Source organism: Neopsephotus bourkii, unplaced genomic scaffold (genome assembly GCF_033783945.1).
Source record: "Neopsephotus bourkii isolate Nb327-2 ecotype Australia unplaced genomic scaffold, CSIRO-AGI_Nbou_v1 NB_1181, whole genome shotgun sequence".
Lineage (NCBI taxonomy): Eukaryota > Metazoa > Chordata > Aves > Psittaciformes > Psittacidae > Neopsephotus > Neopsephotus bourkii.
In genome coordinates, this window is record NW_026901666.1 from 4,786,935 (window position 1) to 4,803,637 (window position 16,703).

The 16,703-nt window shown below is 37.7% G+C and overlaps 1 protein-coding gene across 10 annotated transcripts in view; it reads left to right on the forward strand.

The window, feature by feature from the left end:
• TANC1 (tetratricopeptide repeat, ankyrin repeat and coiled-coil containing 1) overlaps window positions 1–16,703 on the forward strand; it is an 86,561-nt gene that overhangs the window by 48,494 nt on the left and 21,364 nt on the right. For 8 of the 10 annotated variants that reach the window (XM_061363812.1, XM_061363814.1, XM_061363815.1 and 5 more), the window contains 7 exons: window positions 254–355; window positions 3,020–3,141; window positions 4,107–4,299; window positions 10,667–10,924; window positions 13,172–13,297; window positions 15,376–15,657; window positions 16,530–16,681. In XM_061363812.1, coding sequence (XP_061219796.1) covers window positions 254–355; window positions 3,020–3,141; window positions 4,107–4,299; window positions 10,667–10,924; window positions 13,172–13,297; window positions 15,376–15,657; window positions 16,530–16,681 — 1,235 coding nt within the window. The remainder of the gene's footprint in view (window positions 1–253; window positions 356–3,019; window positions 3,142–4,106; window positions 4,300–10,666; window positions 10,925–13,171; window positions 13,298–15,375; window positions 15,658–16,529; window positions 16,682–16,703) is intronic. The other 2 variants (XM_061363811.1, XM_061363816.1) reach the window with 2 other exon arrangements.

Sequence of the window (16,703 nt, forward strand, 5' to 3'; positions counted from 1 at the left end):
CAGTTCATATATACAGGAATTTTTTTCAGGCAAGCAGATTGGGTTTGTTTTCCAGCAGGATTCGCATTCCAAAAAGCCTGAAGAGTGTTTTTCTCACAAGAGTGGAAGTGCAGCAGCTTCCTCATCTTTACAGTAGCAGCTGTGTATGTAAAAAATAATTCCTCCACTTACTTTGCAGACGTAAACAGTGTACCTCTGAAACTTGTGGTCCATCTGGAAAAAATTAGTTACACTCAGCTCATTCCCATTGCAGGTCCGATTAGGAAGCCCAAGTATGTGGAAAGTCCTAGAGTGCCAGGTGAGGCAGCTTTACCACTGAGGAAAGGATCGGAGCAAGGAGAACCCAGTCAAAATGGTAAGATGCAGCTCAGCGATACTTGGTAGAACAGCTGTTCATTTCAGACAGCGATACAAAGGGGCCTGCACAGTAAGGAAATAAGACTCTTTGTAAGAATGCTTTGTAGATTTTAACATGCTGTGGTAAGGAGGAGATACTTACCATTATACTTGCATAATCTGGGGAACTGTCTCAGGTGCTTGGACCTGTGTGTGTACTGCAGGCAATATGATGTCCGAGTGTTGTTGACTGCTGCATATGCATACTAGAACTTTTCTGAACTTGTTTTTGATGTAAATTGAGCCCAGGTGTGTAGCTCTGCACAGGGTACAATGCTTCATTTCAGAAATTTTGTAAAAGCTTGCTAAACAAGAAGACAGGAACAGTAGCCTCCTGTGTTGGCTCTTACAGTGAAAAGCTACCTCCCCAGAATTGACATGTTCATCAAATTTGACTAGTACAGCAGAGTGTGACTTCTGTTTTGACCATGACATTCACTGTCAAATGACCTGTTTGTTGGTATATGACTATATGCACTATAACGTGGATTTCGTATACTTTGTATTTTTAGATTAATTTTTCAGTTTAACTGACCTTGTTGAAGTCATTGCATGTAACTGGCAAGGTTCCAGCTGAAAAATTGTTTTCATTTTGCTTCAATTTTAATGGAAACTACAGTTTTAAACCCCAATGTTTTTCTTTTTTAAAAGCCCCTTGTTTTTGATCTGTACTAGTGAAAATAGAACTCATCGTAGTTGTTTTCACCATCATCTTCTGTATGTCATCTTCTGGTATGTTATAGTTTCTCTGGTCCGTCTTGTGCCTCCATCTTAACAGCTGTCTTAGTGCTGGCATTAAAGCTTTATGTCCAGCTGGGAGAGCATGTTCTTCATCTCCCTAATCTAAAGGTGACCATCTTACCATGGTCCTCCTCTTCACAATGCTGTACTCCCATACAGTGAGACTGATGAAGGTCTCCACCATTAAGGATTAAACAGTGGTTGCTGGGTTGAACACCTCAGACTCTTGGCTTGTATCTCTGCTCCTGGACTAAATTCGGTACTATGCCTGACAGTTATTCAGACTTGTCAAAGATTAGTATTTTAGTATAGCAATAATAGCGTTTTGCAGCTTTTACAGGAGAATGAAGATGCTGATTTTGTGAACTCTGTGATTTCCAGGATTGTAAGATTAATTGTAATCCTTGAAATGACAGTTTTACAGAGAAAACGTTTTTTTTTTTCCAAATGTGTTTTCAAATATTCTAAGACCTGTAAAATTGCAAATTATTCTGAGATAAAAAACCTTTTGCTATCTCCTTTCAAAAAAGACACCATTTCATAAATTTCATCCTTTGGGGATTAAGAGAGAATCAAGTCATTCTGTTGTCCAGAGTAAAACCTTAAGCTGTCCACAGTATTAAGAAATATGAGCATTCAAGTAGGCATTGAGCTGGAGCAAAATGAAGATGGATGACCGACTAGTAAATGATTCATATTTGCCAACCATGGGGTTTATGTCACTCATAGTATTGAAATATTATTGAAGTAATTGTTGAAAAATTGTTGAAGTAATGCTTACTGGTCAAGCTGTTCACTTTAGATCATTGCTTTGTTTTTCTTACAGTCTGCAGCTTGGGGAAAAATGTGCTGTTTATTGCAAATGTCACTGAATGTCAGCCGTGTGTAATGTGGTTAGATGCCATGTGCTCTTTGTGAAAAGTAAACACTGTCATGACATTCATTTGGCTTAGTCAAGCCGTAAAAGAAAGACCAAAGTAAAAGGGGCAGTTCAGCCTTTTCAAATTATTATTTCCTTTTCCTTCCCCTGGCTCTTGCTTGTGTATAGTGTAGAAGGTAGTGCAGCTAAGAGGCTTTGTGGGCCTTTTAAACTTCATCAGCAAATCCTTATACTGACATCTCTCTCCCTTTCTACATTCTTCTTCATTCTTCCTTATCCATTGGAACTTTTTGTTGCATGAAGCCTCCAAATTTTGAAGTAATAAAACTGTTTGGATGTCCCTGCTGCTTCTACTTGCAAGGTGCTGACATTCAGGAACCAGAAGCATTGGCTGGGAAGCAGCAGCATAGGCTCCTGTGGTTTTCCCTCTTTTCAGGGTCAGGCAGCAGCTACTGCAACCAGCATTGCTGTAGCTGAGGATTCCTGCTGTTTCTCCAAGTGGCTAGGTGATGCTCCTTAATTAATTGACAGGCCTGCATATTTTAGTGGACAAAATAAGTGCTATACAAATTTTTCTGCTGGGGAAGATGATTATGGGTTGGTAGATAATGCCAAACTGTTGACATCAAAGAAGGAAAATGATAGAAGATGCTAGCTTGCCAGATTATATTAGCAAAAGGTGTTTTCCCTAAGCAAATCATGATGGGCTGTGTTTGTTGGCAGTTCCCAACACAAACCAGTTGCGCTGAACCTGTTTCTGGTTTGACTGGCAGGGTGGGGTTTTTTTGTCCCCTAGATTTGTGCAGGTATGCAGAAGATCCAAGACCCACCAACAATAAAAAGTCTGATTGTCAAAAAGTTTAAATGGCATTAGCTTCTCTGGTAGAAATAGCACAGATAGAAGAACTGATGTTTATATTTGATTGTACTTTTTCTATCTCTTGTAACAGTTTCCAAATATTAGACTCTAATTTTCACCATCTTTTTCTCCCCATTCCAAAGCAAAGCCTGATAAAGACTCGAGTTGTTCTCCTGCAGCACAAGAATTGATGACAAGATTGGGTTTTTTACTGGGAGAAGGCATACCAACATCTGCTCATATAGAAGAGAAAAATGAAGTCATGGTAGGATAATGGAAAATGGTATATTTAATGTTCATCCTATTTCTGAGAGGACTAATGTTAATTCAGTTCCTCTGTTTGCTGGTTGCAGTTACTTGATAACAAAACACAATGCATTTTAATAGGCATATGGTAGTAGAACTGTAAATTAATTATAATGAGTGTGTCTGTTTTGAAACTGTGAGTTGATTTTGCATTCTTAAAAAAAGAAAGAATAGGCTTCTCATCATTTCTGGACGTTAAACCTAATTACTATGAATGTGAATAGCTTCAGGGTTCTCTCTGCCTTTAGTATTTAGGAGGAACATTTTTTTTTTTTTTACCTTCTGTTCTCAGTAATTCATGAGAATGAAAAACTTCAGGGGTTTGTTAAAATAGGAGCATGCTTTTGGGGTAGTGTGTGTTTGTTTTTTCCTAGGAAGTTAATTTCCATTTGACAGTCTGTCATTTGGGGGTAGAGGACTTGGGGAGAAGCAAGCAGCTACTATCCATAAGAAACTCATCTGCTAATCAAAGCTGCACAGTAACTACCAGTCTTTCCTTCTTCCCCTTCCTCTCTCCACTTTTAGTCCCAGATCTCATAAATCTTAGTGCATCAGTTTGGGTTTCAGTGAATAAGACTCCAGTTCTGATGTTTTTAACCCAAAGTTAAATAAATAATGGGGGTGGAGGAGAACGGTATCCAGCAAGACGTTTAATAGAGAAGAAATCTGCCTCACCGCAACTGTTCCCCTGAACTGTAGAATTCCTTTTTTTTTTCCTTCAAGGGTCACTTTTTAAGATTAAGCTGAAAACGCTGTTATTATGATTTTCAGTAAAGACAAATCTGCTGCTTCTTGAAGTTTTTGCTTGAAAAATGGGATCTTTGCTTTGTTCTTACTTTGTTCTTCACCTTGATGTTTCTGATTTTCCACATAGTAGTGTACTGCCCGCTGTGTAATAGCTATTCCTTTCTCTTCACATTGCAGTATACAGTAGCCAGTCAAGGAGTGAGCCCATGTTCCACCCTCACAAGCAGCACTACATCACCTAGCACTGATAGTCCCTGCTCCACTCTCAATAGCTGTGTTGGCAAAACAGCCGCTAACAAGGGTAGTAGTCCCTGTGGAACCATTAGCAGCCCGAGCTCCACCCTGGAGAGCAAAGACAGTGGAATTATAGGTAAGGATCTTAACTAGTAAAGCAATTCATATAAATTAATCTTAATAGTACGAATCTGAACAGCTGCTTCCTATCATTGTGATAAATTTTATGCTGTCCATGGATCCTTTTTCAAGTCTTCAGTTACTGGAAAGACTGAAATAATATTCTTTGTAACTGTTGCTGTAGTTAGTTGTGCATTTGTCTTCTTTTGTTTTCCTGGTGCAGTTCCAGTTTCTCCATGTTTTCCTTTTAAAATAACGGGCTTCCTCTGTTTCTCTCCATTTTTTTATTTTCTTCTACTTTTCACATTTTTCCATTATATATGTCTCTATAATGCATTTTGTAAAGGTGAAGCCAAGCCTAGCTTGAAGCTGGTTTCATTTCCAGCTGAGGAAAAAAATAATTGATGTTACTTCTTATGAAAATAACCTAAATCAAGCTGTTTAAACTTAGTGCTGACTTTTGAGTAATGGGCATGAAAATTAAGGTAAAATGGGGCATCATGGAAGAGGTGAAATTGTGTGGTCCTCTGCAAAAGAGAAGGCTGAACCAAGGCTATACATGCATCTCTTACAGGGACTGTTATTTTTAGAGAGGCAGCTGCCATCACAGACCAGCTGTTACATAGCTCCATTTACCAACTCACTGAATATTTCAGTAAGTCTGTTTGGTGCTAAAGGAAGGAGCTAAATTCTTTGCTGCCTCTTTTGTGCCATCTTCCCTACTACTGCTCTCTGCCCTGGTGGGACTTCGTCTGTATCGCTCTCTGCCTGTACCTTCAGGCACGCAGGTGGCTGCTTTAATATTAGTTTCTGAAAGGTCAGACTGAGGTGTGAAAAGCATATTTTTCATGTTGTTATAAACTGTTGTAGGAAAGTTTCTTTATTGCTTTTTTTTTTAGTGCTGACTCCTTAACCAGTTGATCCCTTTTAAAATTTATTTTGTAACAGCTGTTAAGCTTACCAATGAAAGCACAGAATGCCCCTAACCAGATGCTTTCTCAATATACGGAAGTGAGCTTTCTGTTTTATTTAATTCTGGACTAAATGTGGACTAAATTTAGAGAGGCTGAAAAAGGGAAGGAATTCTAAATCTCAGATGCCTAGACTTGACAAAGTAACTTGAGACATGTCATTGTCTTTGTGAACTTTGTATGCTTTTATTTACAACTTGTTTATAGGAGGAATTCCAAGTGAAAGTGGTCTCTGCTTGTCATTGTGAATACTACCATGATGATCATTGGTGTAGTGATTGCTAAGTAGTGATAATACATGTTTTCATAACACAGTTGATAACACTTTACTCTGACTTTGTAGATGTTCTTGCATTTTATTATAAAATGAATTGGTGGTTATAAGCTATGACATAACACTGTTTTTTCTGAGCAGCTATCCTGGAAGAGGTATTCTTCATGGGTGAAAAGACTCGTTGTATTACATTTAAGCACTTCAGTTTTAGAAAATGATTCTGTGAACCTTTTTCATAGAAGATTGATAAAACCTGTTGTCCGTGGTCAATTTTGTGCAAGATCTAGTTTTGAGCTAGCATTAATGTTTTGATGTAATTGAAAGGGTATATCAGAGTTGTTGCTCTTGGATTTACAGATTTCAGTCACTGCCTGACTTGAGAACAGAGTACATTAGTTGTAGGTTTTGTCAGAATTTAGGGTTTCCAGTTTTGCTTGCACTGATGCAGGTATCAAACAAACTGAAATGATTGTACAGGTGAGTATATTGGTATAAAAATAGTGATGTATGACTAGAAGAAACAGTAATAGCTCTGGTTGCAAAAAATACCTGTCAATATACCTTAGTTACTTTCTTGTTTAAAATGTTTTATGGAGTTCTGCTTTTTTATTAGAGTAATTTAGATCGGTTTTCCAAGTGACAAACTGGTCTGAGAGAGTTGTGACATTAAAACAAAACAGGCTTCCCAGATAGGATATTATTACAAAGATACTTCTATCTTTATAAATGCACCTATTTTAAGCTTTTACTAGTTCTGGAAGTGATATGTAGACTAGCTATTAGGAATTTCTGCTTAGGCATGTTTCGTAAATTTGGGACTTCCAAGGCTTCTCCAGGTGCTGAGTATTGCCTTTTTATAAAAAAGGGAAGTCATGTTGGTTTGGAATACTTACCTGTTTGGAGATCAAAACCAGTGTCATTGTTCATTTGTTTAAAGTGGTGCTGCAGAGAAAAACTTCATTGACTTTGCAAAAAACCCTCAAGTTTTAACGACTCTCTCCTGTTTTGTATGCAATTTTTGTTCATATCAGTGAGAGGAACGTCAGTGTGAATATAAATATTGGCATTCCTAATACACTAAATTGTTTCTCTGGTATATGGTACAGAAGGAGAAAAAGGGAGCCTGTTTCTCTGTTAATTACCTATTTTCAGCCTTACTGAGCTCCTTGGGAGGTGCTGCAGCCCAGGGGAGGGATATACATGCATGTTTTGTACACGCAGCTTAATGGCACAGAAGATGCATTTCATATGCAGATATTCTATGAAGTCTTGGCATAAATAAATGCACGTTATCAATAATAAGACTCATTCAAGTTCATCCAAGACTAAACATCCAAGCAGCTGCTGGTTTTGCAGTGAAGTGGGTTCCTTCTTTCCTTATGGAAAGGAAGGTTAATAGACTGGAGCTGTTTTCTTTTTCTTTAAAACCTGTTCTTGAGTGAGAGCTTCTCTTCTCTCAAGTGGAAATTACAGATACTGATATGAACCTACTACCCATGATATGCAAGCTTGAAATAGTCTGAGTATATCCATATTCTACATGAGGTCAGAACTAGCTTCGTATGTGTTTAAAATAGTATGATGGTATGACAGCTATATAACTTTGTATACTAGTATAACACTGTATATATACTGTATATATATACTGTATATACTATATATAAAACACTGTATATACACTATATATAGCAATATGCTAGTATACCATTTGTATAGCATTGTATAACTTTTTAAATACTAGTATTTTTAAGAAAGTGTTTTTGAACCTAGTGATAAAATTTGTTTATTGAACTAATTAAAAGGAAGGGGTTTAAAAAAATAGGAGAAAGAAGAAACTAAGTCCTTTATTATACAGGGAAAGGAGAGGATGGTGGACTTGTTAAGTGTATGAGTGTGAGAGCAGTGGAGGGAAACCCAGAGAAGGTAGGAGGGTGGGGAGGCCAACATCTGTATCAGTCATTCAGTCAAGTATATATGGTTCATGATCATGGGACAGTATTAAAATCGTCTGCCACACCTCTGCGGGGCTGTCACTTATGTCTCAAATTAAGGGAGAATTTGAACATGCCCTGTCCATTGGCAACCCATGGCAGCACCCCTTCCATCTGTAACTCCAAAAAACCAAGGAGAGAAATAAGATCACAGAATCATAGAATAGTTAGGGTTGGAAAGGATCATCTAGTTCCAACTCCCCTGCCATGGGCAGGGACACCTCACTCTAAACCATGCCACCCAAGGCTCTGTTCAACCTGGCCTTGAACACTGCCAGGGATGGAGCATTCACAACTTCCCTGGGCAGCCCATTCCAGTGCCTCACCACCCTTACAATAAAGAATTTATTCGTTATATCCAATCTAAACTTTGTCTGTTTGAGTTTGAACCCATTACCCCTTGTCCTATCACTACAGTCCCTAATGAGAGTCTCTCTCCAGCATCCTTGTAGGCCGATGCATCTCTCTGACAAGTACTTTTGTTTTTTTAAATACTAACATTTCTGTGCATTGAAATTTGTTATTAGTACTAAATGTGCATTTTAAATTATGTTCAGCAAGTATATGTTTTCTAATGTCTTCGACAGAGTTCATCCAACCATGAAAATAGCTTGCACTTTTGTGCTGCTTTTGTGGGCTTCCATTGTATTTCTATTCCCATTATGTTTTCTGGGCCAGCAGACTCTGATAGGAGATCTGTCTTTTCTGTCTTTTCCTCTTTTTACTTACAGTTCAGGTTTCCTTTAGTTTTCTAATGTTTTACTGCTGCAGTTGAATTCTTCCTTGCTTCTATTAGAATTTGACATAATGGTAATGGAGGTAGGTTTTAATCTTCAGCAATGAGCTAAGTAGGAGAAAAAAATGGGCTACTGGCCAAAATGTAGCCAGTAGCCACTATATGTAGCCACTGATACTAGCCACTGTTCAGTATGGAAGTCTTGAGCAGTGAGGTTTCTTCATGTCACATTTCACTCCAGGAGGAATCATAGTTTTAAATATTTCATGCTTCAGGACAAGACAGATTTTTTTTGACACCATCATAAAAATGAAATAAATTTGTCATATGGAAGTAAAGTCTGAGCTGTGTGCAAAGGCCAGTGGGATGTCTCAAACCTTTTTTCTTCTGTTGCCTGTAAAATGTATGTCATATTATTGGTATTTCTTAGAATATGAGCTCTTGAATTTAAGCATCAGATCTTAAATTCTTATGAATGTGAGCCTAAGCTGGAAGAATGAAAAGTTGTGTGAGTATTTCCTCATCCTGCAGGGCTGAAGTTGCAGCGCAGTTGATGTGGAGGAGCAGTTGGTGCTTATTCTGATGGGACAAGCCAGAGTTTTAAGGGACAGTCTGCATTTGCATTTTGTTAGCAGTCTAATATGGTGGAATGTTGCACTTAATGGTTTGGTCAGTTGAATGTAGAATCACCACATCTGTGCTTTCAACATTTAAAATTTTAGCCTGGGGAGGACCCACAGTTCACAAAGATGGTATTTGAACTGGCATTGGGGTTGTTTCCTTGGTTTTTTGTTTCTATAGTCCTGATGTTCTTTCATTCTGTGTCTTTCTCTGTTGCATTCAAGTGTTCAAAAAGCATTGAGTGTTGGCTTAACCTGTAATAAATATTTGTTGTTCAGGTATTTTGTGAAAGTTTAACGGAAGTGTTGAAAACATTTTAAATGAAACAGTAATTTCACTATTAGACATACAAAACCCAGTATCTATTTGCAGTGTTCTTATGCAAGCACATTAGCCTAATTTTATCAAACATTACTTACGTAGGTCTTCAGGAGTATAAATTCTTCACACCTTCAGTTATTGCAGGAGGCCTTGATTAACTACAGTCTTGAGGAACTAAAGATGCACTCTAATAACCCTCAGCCACCAAACTGGAATATTTGGAGCGCTTCAGTTAGTGTTGTTTTAGCTTTCATCTAGTGAATCACTAGAGCAGTGGAAAACCACTGTTCTGTAATGCAGCATGCAAAACCACCTCTGTGGTTTTCAGGTGTCTTTAAGCTGAGGCTCTGTCTAGCTCTGTGTTACTTATTTCGCATTATCTGAAATTTTCATACCAAAAAACCGTACATCTTACTGCCAGAAAGTTTCCCTTAGTATTGAGAAATAATTTGCAAATGTTTTCTGATTAATTTATAATGACATCAGAAACAAACAAGTAAAAAGCTTTTATTTGAGCCTCTCATTTACTTCATACTGCAGTACACTGAAATGCTTTAAAAGCCCGAATCAGTATGTTTAATAGAATCTGAAATCTTGTTCATATATTCTGCAGGGTCTGGTCAAACATGCGTATAGCCTTCTGTGCTTTTTCTGACATTGAAATGTGTTAGGTACTTAAGAAAGGAGTAATACATAGCTCAGTTGATGGCAACTTTCTATCAAGATAAGTTTGCCAGGTATGTGAGTGCAGGCAGATTGCCATCCTAATGTAGCTACGCTATCTATGTGAGGTGAGCTAGGTCTCTGAACAGCAGTGAAGTTTTATCATGTGTTTCACACATATACAGGACATTTGATCACAAGAAGGCTTGTGGAAAGCCTCCCAGCTTTGGAAGAACTGTGCAAGTTTTTTCAAAGAGTTGAATTTTGAATTATTTTTGTAAAATATTAGTCTTTAAAAATGTGAATTATCAAAAAGATGGATTTAAATTTTGCTCTTGCTCTAGATGCTATTCTTACTTCTTAGTAGGCTTTTGTTGTCTCCATGATTACAGAATGGTTTGAAAATTTGCAAGATCTGTTACAGAATTTGAATTTCTAAATGAAGTTGACACATGTTTTGGGAGAGTAATAGATTGTTTGTATAAAGTCATAACTGCTTTGGTGTTCATTTTGTTTTGTTTATTCCTCCCGTCACAAATTACATTAACTTAAGGATACACCTGGATTCTTCAGAACAATTTTCTTTTTGCCTTCTTTCTCAGGTGTTTTTCCCTATCTGAGAAGCTGTGTTACTTGGCTCTTCTAGATAAATAATATTCCTTAAAATTAACAAAATACCCCATGAAGAGATACTTGAATATCTACTGGCCCCAAATGCTATTTGAGTATGAAAATTAACATGAGTGTACTATTTTCCTTTGATGTGTTCTTTAGTTGGGTTTGGGGTTTTTTTTCTTCTCTTTCAGCAACTATAACAAGTTCATCAGAAAATGATGATCGTAGTGGATCCAGTTTGGAATGGAGCAAGGATGGGAGTTTCAGAGCTGGGAAACATCAAGGGATTAGTCATGATCGAAGAACAGATAACTGTTCACCAGTTGCAGAAGAGGAAGCAGTTGGATCTGCTGAGAATTTGCCAAAAGAAGTACCAACAGGAGAGGGTCCTATTCCTTATGCTCAAAATACTGGCTCTTTAATAATGCCTCGTCCAAACTCCGTTGCAGGTAAAGTCCTGAGGTAGAACAAATTATGTTTTTAATGATAGGACATTTCTGTTGAATCTTTCTGTTCTTAGTATGAAAGTATTTTTATAGGAAAAAATGAAAAAAGCATGTCCTAAACTGACTAGATGAGCATTACCTAAGTTGTTATAATAGTTGTACAGAGGGCTTTTATAGTGCTTTTTAGTAGGTATTGGTTAGGACTTTCTCAGTACTTTAAAAGTCCATCAGTTATTCTGTCTCTAATGTCAGCTAATCCTTAAGGTGGTTGCTCTGTCTTGTGTGCGCTCACATTTGCTAGATCTGTAAGTCTGACGTAGCCAAGACTAAAATCATACTTTGATCTCTGTTGAACAAGTGACATACGTATTTTTTAAAGCAGTATGTGAAATTTTGCCTTTTAGTTGAACCATCCATTCAGAATATGTGAGTCTGTCCAGTTCTGATAGATACGTATGCGACCTTACTATTGCTTTTTCTAAGTGTTGTGAAATAAGCATATCTCTGAAAAAAGCACTTCTGACTTGAAATCTATTTAGAGGAAGGAGTATATAATGTGTTTATCCCAGAGCAGTCTAACAAATTGTAATATACTAGAACTGCAACAGGAAAAGATGCTAATGTGCAGCTCTGTAAATGTTAACAAGAACTTAAGAATTGTCAGTAACAGCCAAAATCTAATGCTTATACAAACGAACAAAATAACCCCATTCCTACATTTAGAATGGTTCATGAAATGTTATGAAAGATACTGGAACACTCACTGGAGTCTTAACAAAGGTAATTTGAGGCTTTAAAATACCATGAAAGTTAATAGAATATTATTTCAAAATTCTGTGGTTGAAGGATTATTTTACAGCAACATACTATATTATGAATACAGTAATGCCCAGGTTCACAAGGGACTGAAAAAACTATGGGTTTATAGTGCTGAAAAGTTAATTTTCTGTGTGGACTCTCCCATGTCAAAGGAAATGTACTATCCTGATTTTAGGTGTTCCAGTCTCTTGACAGTGCAGAGATGTTTGGTGCAGATTTTTGTGAAATCTAACGTGCTTTCAAGCTGTAAATGACTTTTTTTTCAGGCTTTTGAGTGCTGATGCTAATTCTTTCTCTTTAAAACTTGGATAATTGTGGTACACGTGCAAGAATTTAAATAATCTGCAATATCCTTGCAGATAAGGGTGACGGAAGAAACTTTTCCTAGATGAACATGGGGTTGGAAGTTGTCACACCTCCAATCCCTGCTAGAGAAGCAGGAGTGTTGTTTTAGGATTCAGTGAATCGTGTCTTGCTGGCACTCCCCCTTTACTGTGTTTCACTTCCTATTTTGGAGTTCTGTTATTCTCTTCCTGAAGAAAACTTGCTAGCTCATGAACATGATGAATATGTCAAGCTTATGTGTTCTGCTCCGATTATCGTTTAGAGCATTTGAATTGCTTGTATGTGATTCATAATTTTGCCACATACTTGATCTGCATGTCTGTCTAAAACTGGAGATGGATGCTAGTTTTGCTGGCCCTAGGATATGACATGGGAGGAAGCAGAAAATACCTGTTCATGGATAGAGCATCTTTCCTTTTTGGCTTCTTGCTGGCCTATGTCAGGAAGTTGTTGTCAGTACACTCCAGAAATCTGAATTGCTTCTGCCCTGCTGTGTTGTCCCTCCAACAGATGGAAGATTCTGGATTTGATATCAATTTTAAAACTTTTTTAATGTGAATATTCATTTCTGGTGAAAAAGTATGCATCCATGATATAACTCAGCAAATGTATTCTCTGGATTTTCAGTTCTTTCGTATAGCGATCATTTTGGTTTAAGAAATTAAGAAAATAAAAAATGTTATCCAGAATTCTATAGCGTTTAATACAAAAAGAATGTAAATGTTTCCTCAGAGATACTGTACCAGCAGCTAATAAACTGAACATGCTCATAACACTTCTTGACCTCACTGATACAGTGGTTCTTATGGTAAAAAAAAAGAAACTGTATTAACAAGAGAACTGTTTACTACGTGAGCAAGTTAAGGCAGATGTGAGGGCCACCGAAAAGGGGAAGCGTCCAACTAAATATTTAGCGAACTTGATTGAAAAGCATTTTGTAAATATTCTAAATGACTTCAACCACTGCCATTGTCTAGAAAAACTTATCTGTAAGTATTGTGTTGAGGAAAGAATGGTAATAAATAGAAATGCTCTTTGTAACTTACGCTGACAGAAAAAATAAGCTTCAATCCTTTAATATTCTAGCAACAAGTTCAACCAAACTGGAAGATCTGAGTTATTTGGACGGACAAAGAAATACTCCCTTACGCACTTCAATTCGTTTACCTTGGCACAACACTGCTGGCGGGAGAGTGCAGCAGGAAAGTAAAGGTATGCATGTTTACATCTGCATCTGTCTTGGCACAGTCATGCAATTCTTCAGTAGTTTTGTAACATGGATATTGTGTGATCTTTATAAACTCCCCTGTCCTACGAGGTGTTATTTTAGAGTGCTCCTGACAGATCATTCAGTATATCTGAAAATAAAATGCTTGCTTATACTTTTCCCTGCATAATGTTGAGGTTAAAAATGAAATGTATGGCTTTTAGTAAGAAATTAGTATATTGTTTATCCAGCAGTGTAGTTCTGATCATGTGCATCTCCACACTGAAACTGTGTAATACTAATTCAGGAACTACTGAGTATTTTCTTCACCACTATGTTTTATCATGTGACATTCAGGTAAGAGTGTACTGCAACTTAAGAAATACTGTGCTGCATTTAAAATCTTCAGGAGGCTGTCATCAGAATTCTGTTTTAGAAAAACACAGCTGATCTAATACCATTAGACTTATTTATGACTAACACATATTTGATCTCTGAGAAGTCATGGAGATCAGGGGACATCCCAGAAGACTGGAAGAAGGCTAACAGTACCCCCGTCTGCAAGAGCTTAAAGGAGGATCCAGAAAATTGTAGGCCCAATAGTCTTACTTCAGTCCCTGGGAAAGTTATGGAATTAATCCTACTGGGGGCTGTCGTAAGTCAAATGAAGCACACGACTGGAAAACGTCAGCACGGATTCACCAAGGGCAAGTCAGGCTTGACAAACTTGATTGCCTTCTGTAACAAAGCAATTTGCCTGATTGATGTAGGGTGAATGGTGGACATTGTCTACCTAGGTTTTTCCCAGGGCTTTTGAAATGGTTTCCCATAACCTTCTCCTAGAGAAGCTGATGCATTACAGTCCTGACATATGGTCTCTGTGGTGGGGGGGAAAACTGGCTGACTGGCTGCACCCTGATGTGGTGGTGAACAGCTCCTTTTCCAGCTGGGGACCTGTCACCAGTGGGTCCTCTAGGGTTCAATACTGGGCCCAGTGGTGTTTGTAAGTAATCTGGAAGATGAGATTAAGTGTGCCCTTATGAAGTTTGCCAGTGATACCAAACTGAGTGGGGAAGTGGCCATTTAGAAGGGAGAGCCACCCTGCAGAAAGATCTGGACAAGCTGGAATAGTGAGCTAACAAGAACTTTACGAAGTTCAGCAAGGGCAAATTTAAGGTCTTGCACCTGAGAAACATAATCCAAGAGTGCCTCTACCAGACTGCCACAGATTTGGTCAAGGAGGCGCGTTCATCTGTCATAACCATTAAAACAGAACAATTTAAGCAAATTCCTAGTAAAACTGATCGTATATAGGTGCTGTGCTGTCTTCTTTTCTGTTTTTTCATACTTGGAGATTAATGCTGAAACAGCATTTGTGTAACATTAGATTTGGTTAATGAATGCTCTTCAGAGCATTATATTAGTGCACATTATTATTTCTGTAAATTTTAATGTATTTTATGCAACCAAAGCCAAATTGTTCTGAACTATAGGTTTTCTGTTTGCCAAATGTATAGATTAATCAAACATGACTACACTTTCAGCTGTGCTGTGTAATTTTTGTTCTTGTGGCTTCAAAAGTACAGAACTACAGAGTAGTAAATTTTTTTTCCACATTATTTTAAAACTACAGGGTTAAAATAGCAAAAAATATTTATTCTCTGTACCTTTTTTCTGTTTCTCTGTAAATGTCTACAGATCTGAAGACCTGAAACTGAGATGCTCAGCAGTGTAGCTCATTCTGACTGAGCAGTGTTTGGCACTTCCTCATTTATAGACTTGTTTATGCATTTTTAAGAAAACCTGTGGATTCTGTGACTTACTGACTTGCTTCAGTTGTAAAAAACTCCTCAGATTTACTCTTGTAGCTTCTTTCCTCTGTAATTTAATTCACCTAGGAATAATGGAGGTGACCTGAGATGAGCAAATTGGTCTGTAAATTTTTCATGATGAAAGCTGTGAGAAGTCTGAGTATGAACACTATTAATGAGGTCACTCAATGAAGTGATCTTCTGAAACAGTGCTGTTTTATTGCATGTCAAGTTTCTTCTAACTGACTTTTCTCCCTGTCATCTCTTTTCAGCTCTTTTCATCCCCTATAAGCCTCAAGACATTTTGCTGAAGCCACTGTTGTTTGAAGTGCCAAGCATAACAACAGACTCCGTATTTGTTGGAAGAGAATGGCTGTTTCAAGCAATTGAAGAAAAACTGAAGAATACTGATCCATCAGAGATCAGGGGAGCAGTTATTACTGGAAATGTGGGATTTGGGAAGACTGCAATTATTTCACGGCTGGTGGCACTGAGTTGCCATGGAAGTCGCATGAGGCAAATAGCTTCAAATAGCCCTAATTCATGTCCTAAAAGTATGTTCCTTTTCTGAGTAACTGTTTGGGTTATTGTACTGATAACAAGAGCTTGTTGTTTGGGGTTTTTTTGGCTTAAGGGCCTCATCAACTCCTTTGCAAATACTTGTTCCCTCCCGTGAGGAAAAGAAACTGTTAAAATTGCATGTTTTGACAAATACCTTCCAGATAATATAGTGGGGGCTCAGCCAAACAAAAGAGATTGTAAAATGAAGACTTTATGTAGAATCTCTTCCTTCTGTCAGGCAGTGTGTACCCTAAACTCTGGTATTGTGACTGTAGTAGCTTGTTCTCCCATTAGTATGGAAAGTGACAAGTGACGTGTTTCTTTGCCACTGTGGACCAAACGTGTTTCAGTACCACGCATTTTCCATAGCATTTCAGTACAGGCAGTAATAAAGCTATGGAGAAACCCATTCTGTCTTCTGCTGGGATCTGTAGGCTTCTGTCACCTGAGTCATCCAGTGCCTACCATAACTGAAAGGATGATGTGACTGTACTGCTACTTCCTCTACTGACACTTCAAGTAATCTTATAATAATGATATATTGTTTATATTTCCTGACAATTCACTCATATAATAACTGTTGGTTTAAATGAGTTGTATGTACAAATTTAATAAAGACACACTTCACGTCAGCATGGTTTGCTTTCAGTAATTCTATAGTTTTGATCTAAAGTCAGTGGAATTGTTTTAAAATTGTGACATTTAATGTCCTATATTTATCAGACTAGTTGCAGGCTGCCTTTAATACTGCTGTTCGGTTTTCATTTTTACTTTAGCAGTAAATATATTCTGTCATGTTTTCCTAGAAAACAATCTGCCATCAGCAAACTTGGTTTCTCTTCTATGTGTCGTCTTTTAAAAATAGGTGGTGATTCCTGTCAGGACATTCCCTTAAGTCAGTTATCCCCATCTGCTCCTCCAGCAAATGGTACCAGTACAATGAAGACACTGAATTGTCCTAGTACTCCTGAATACCAAAATCAAACAGGTGATCCTGTGAGACGCCTTGCTTCAAAGGTGAGTTCCACTTACTAATAGA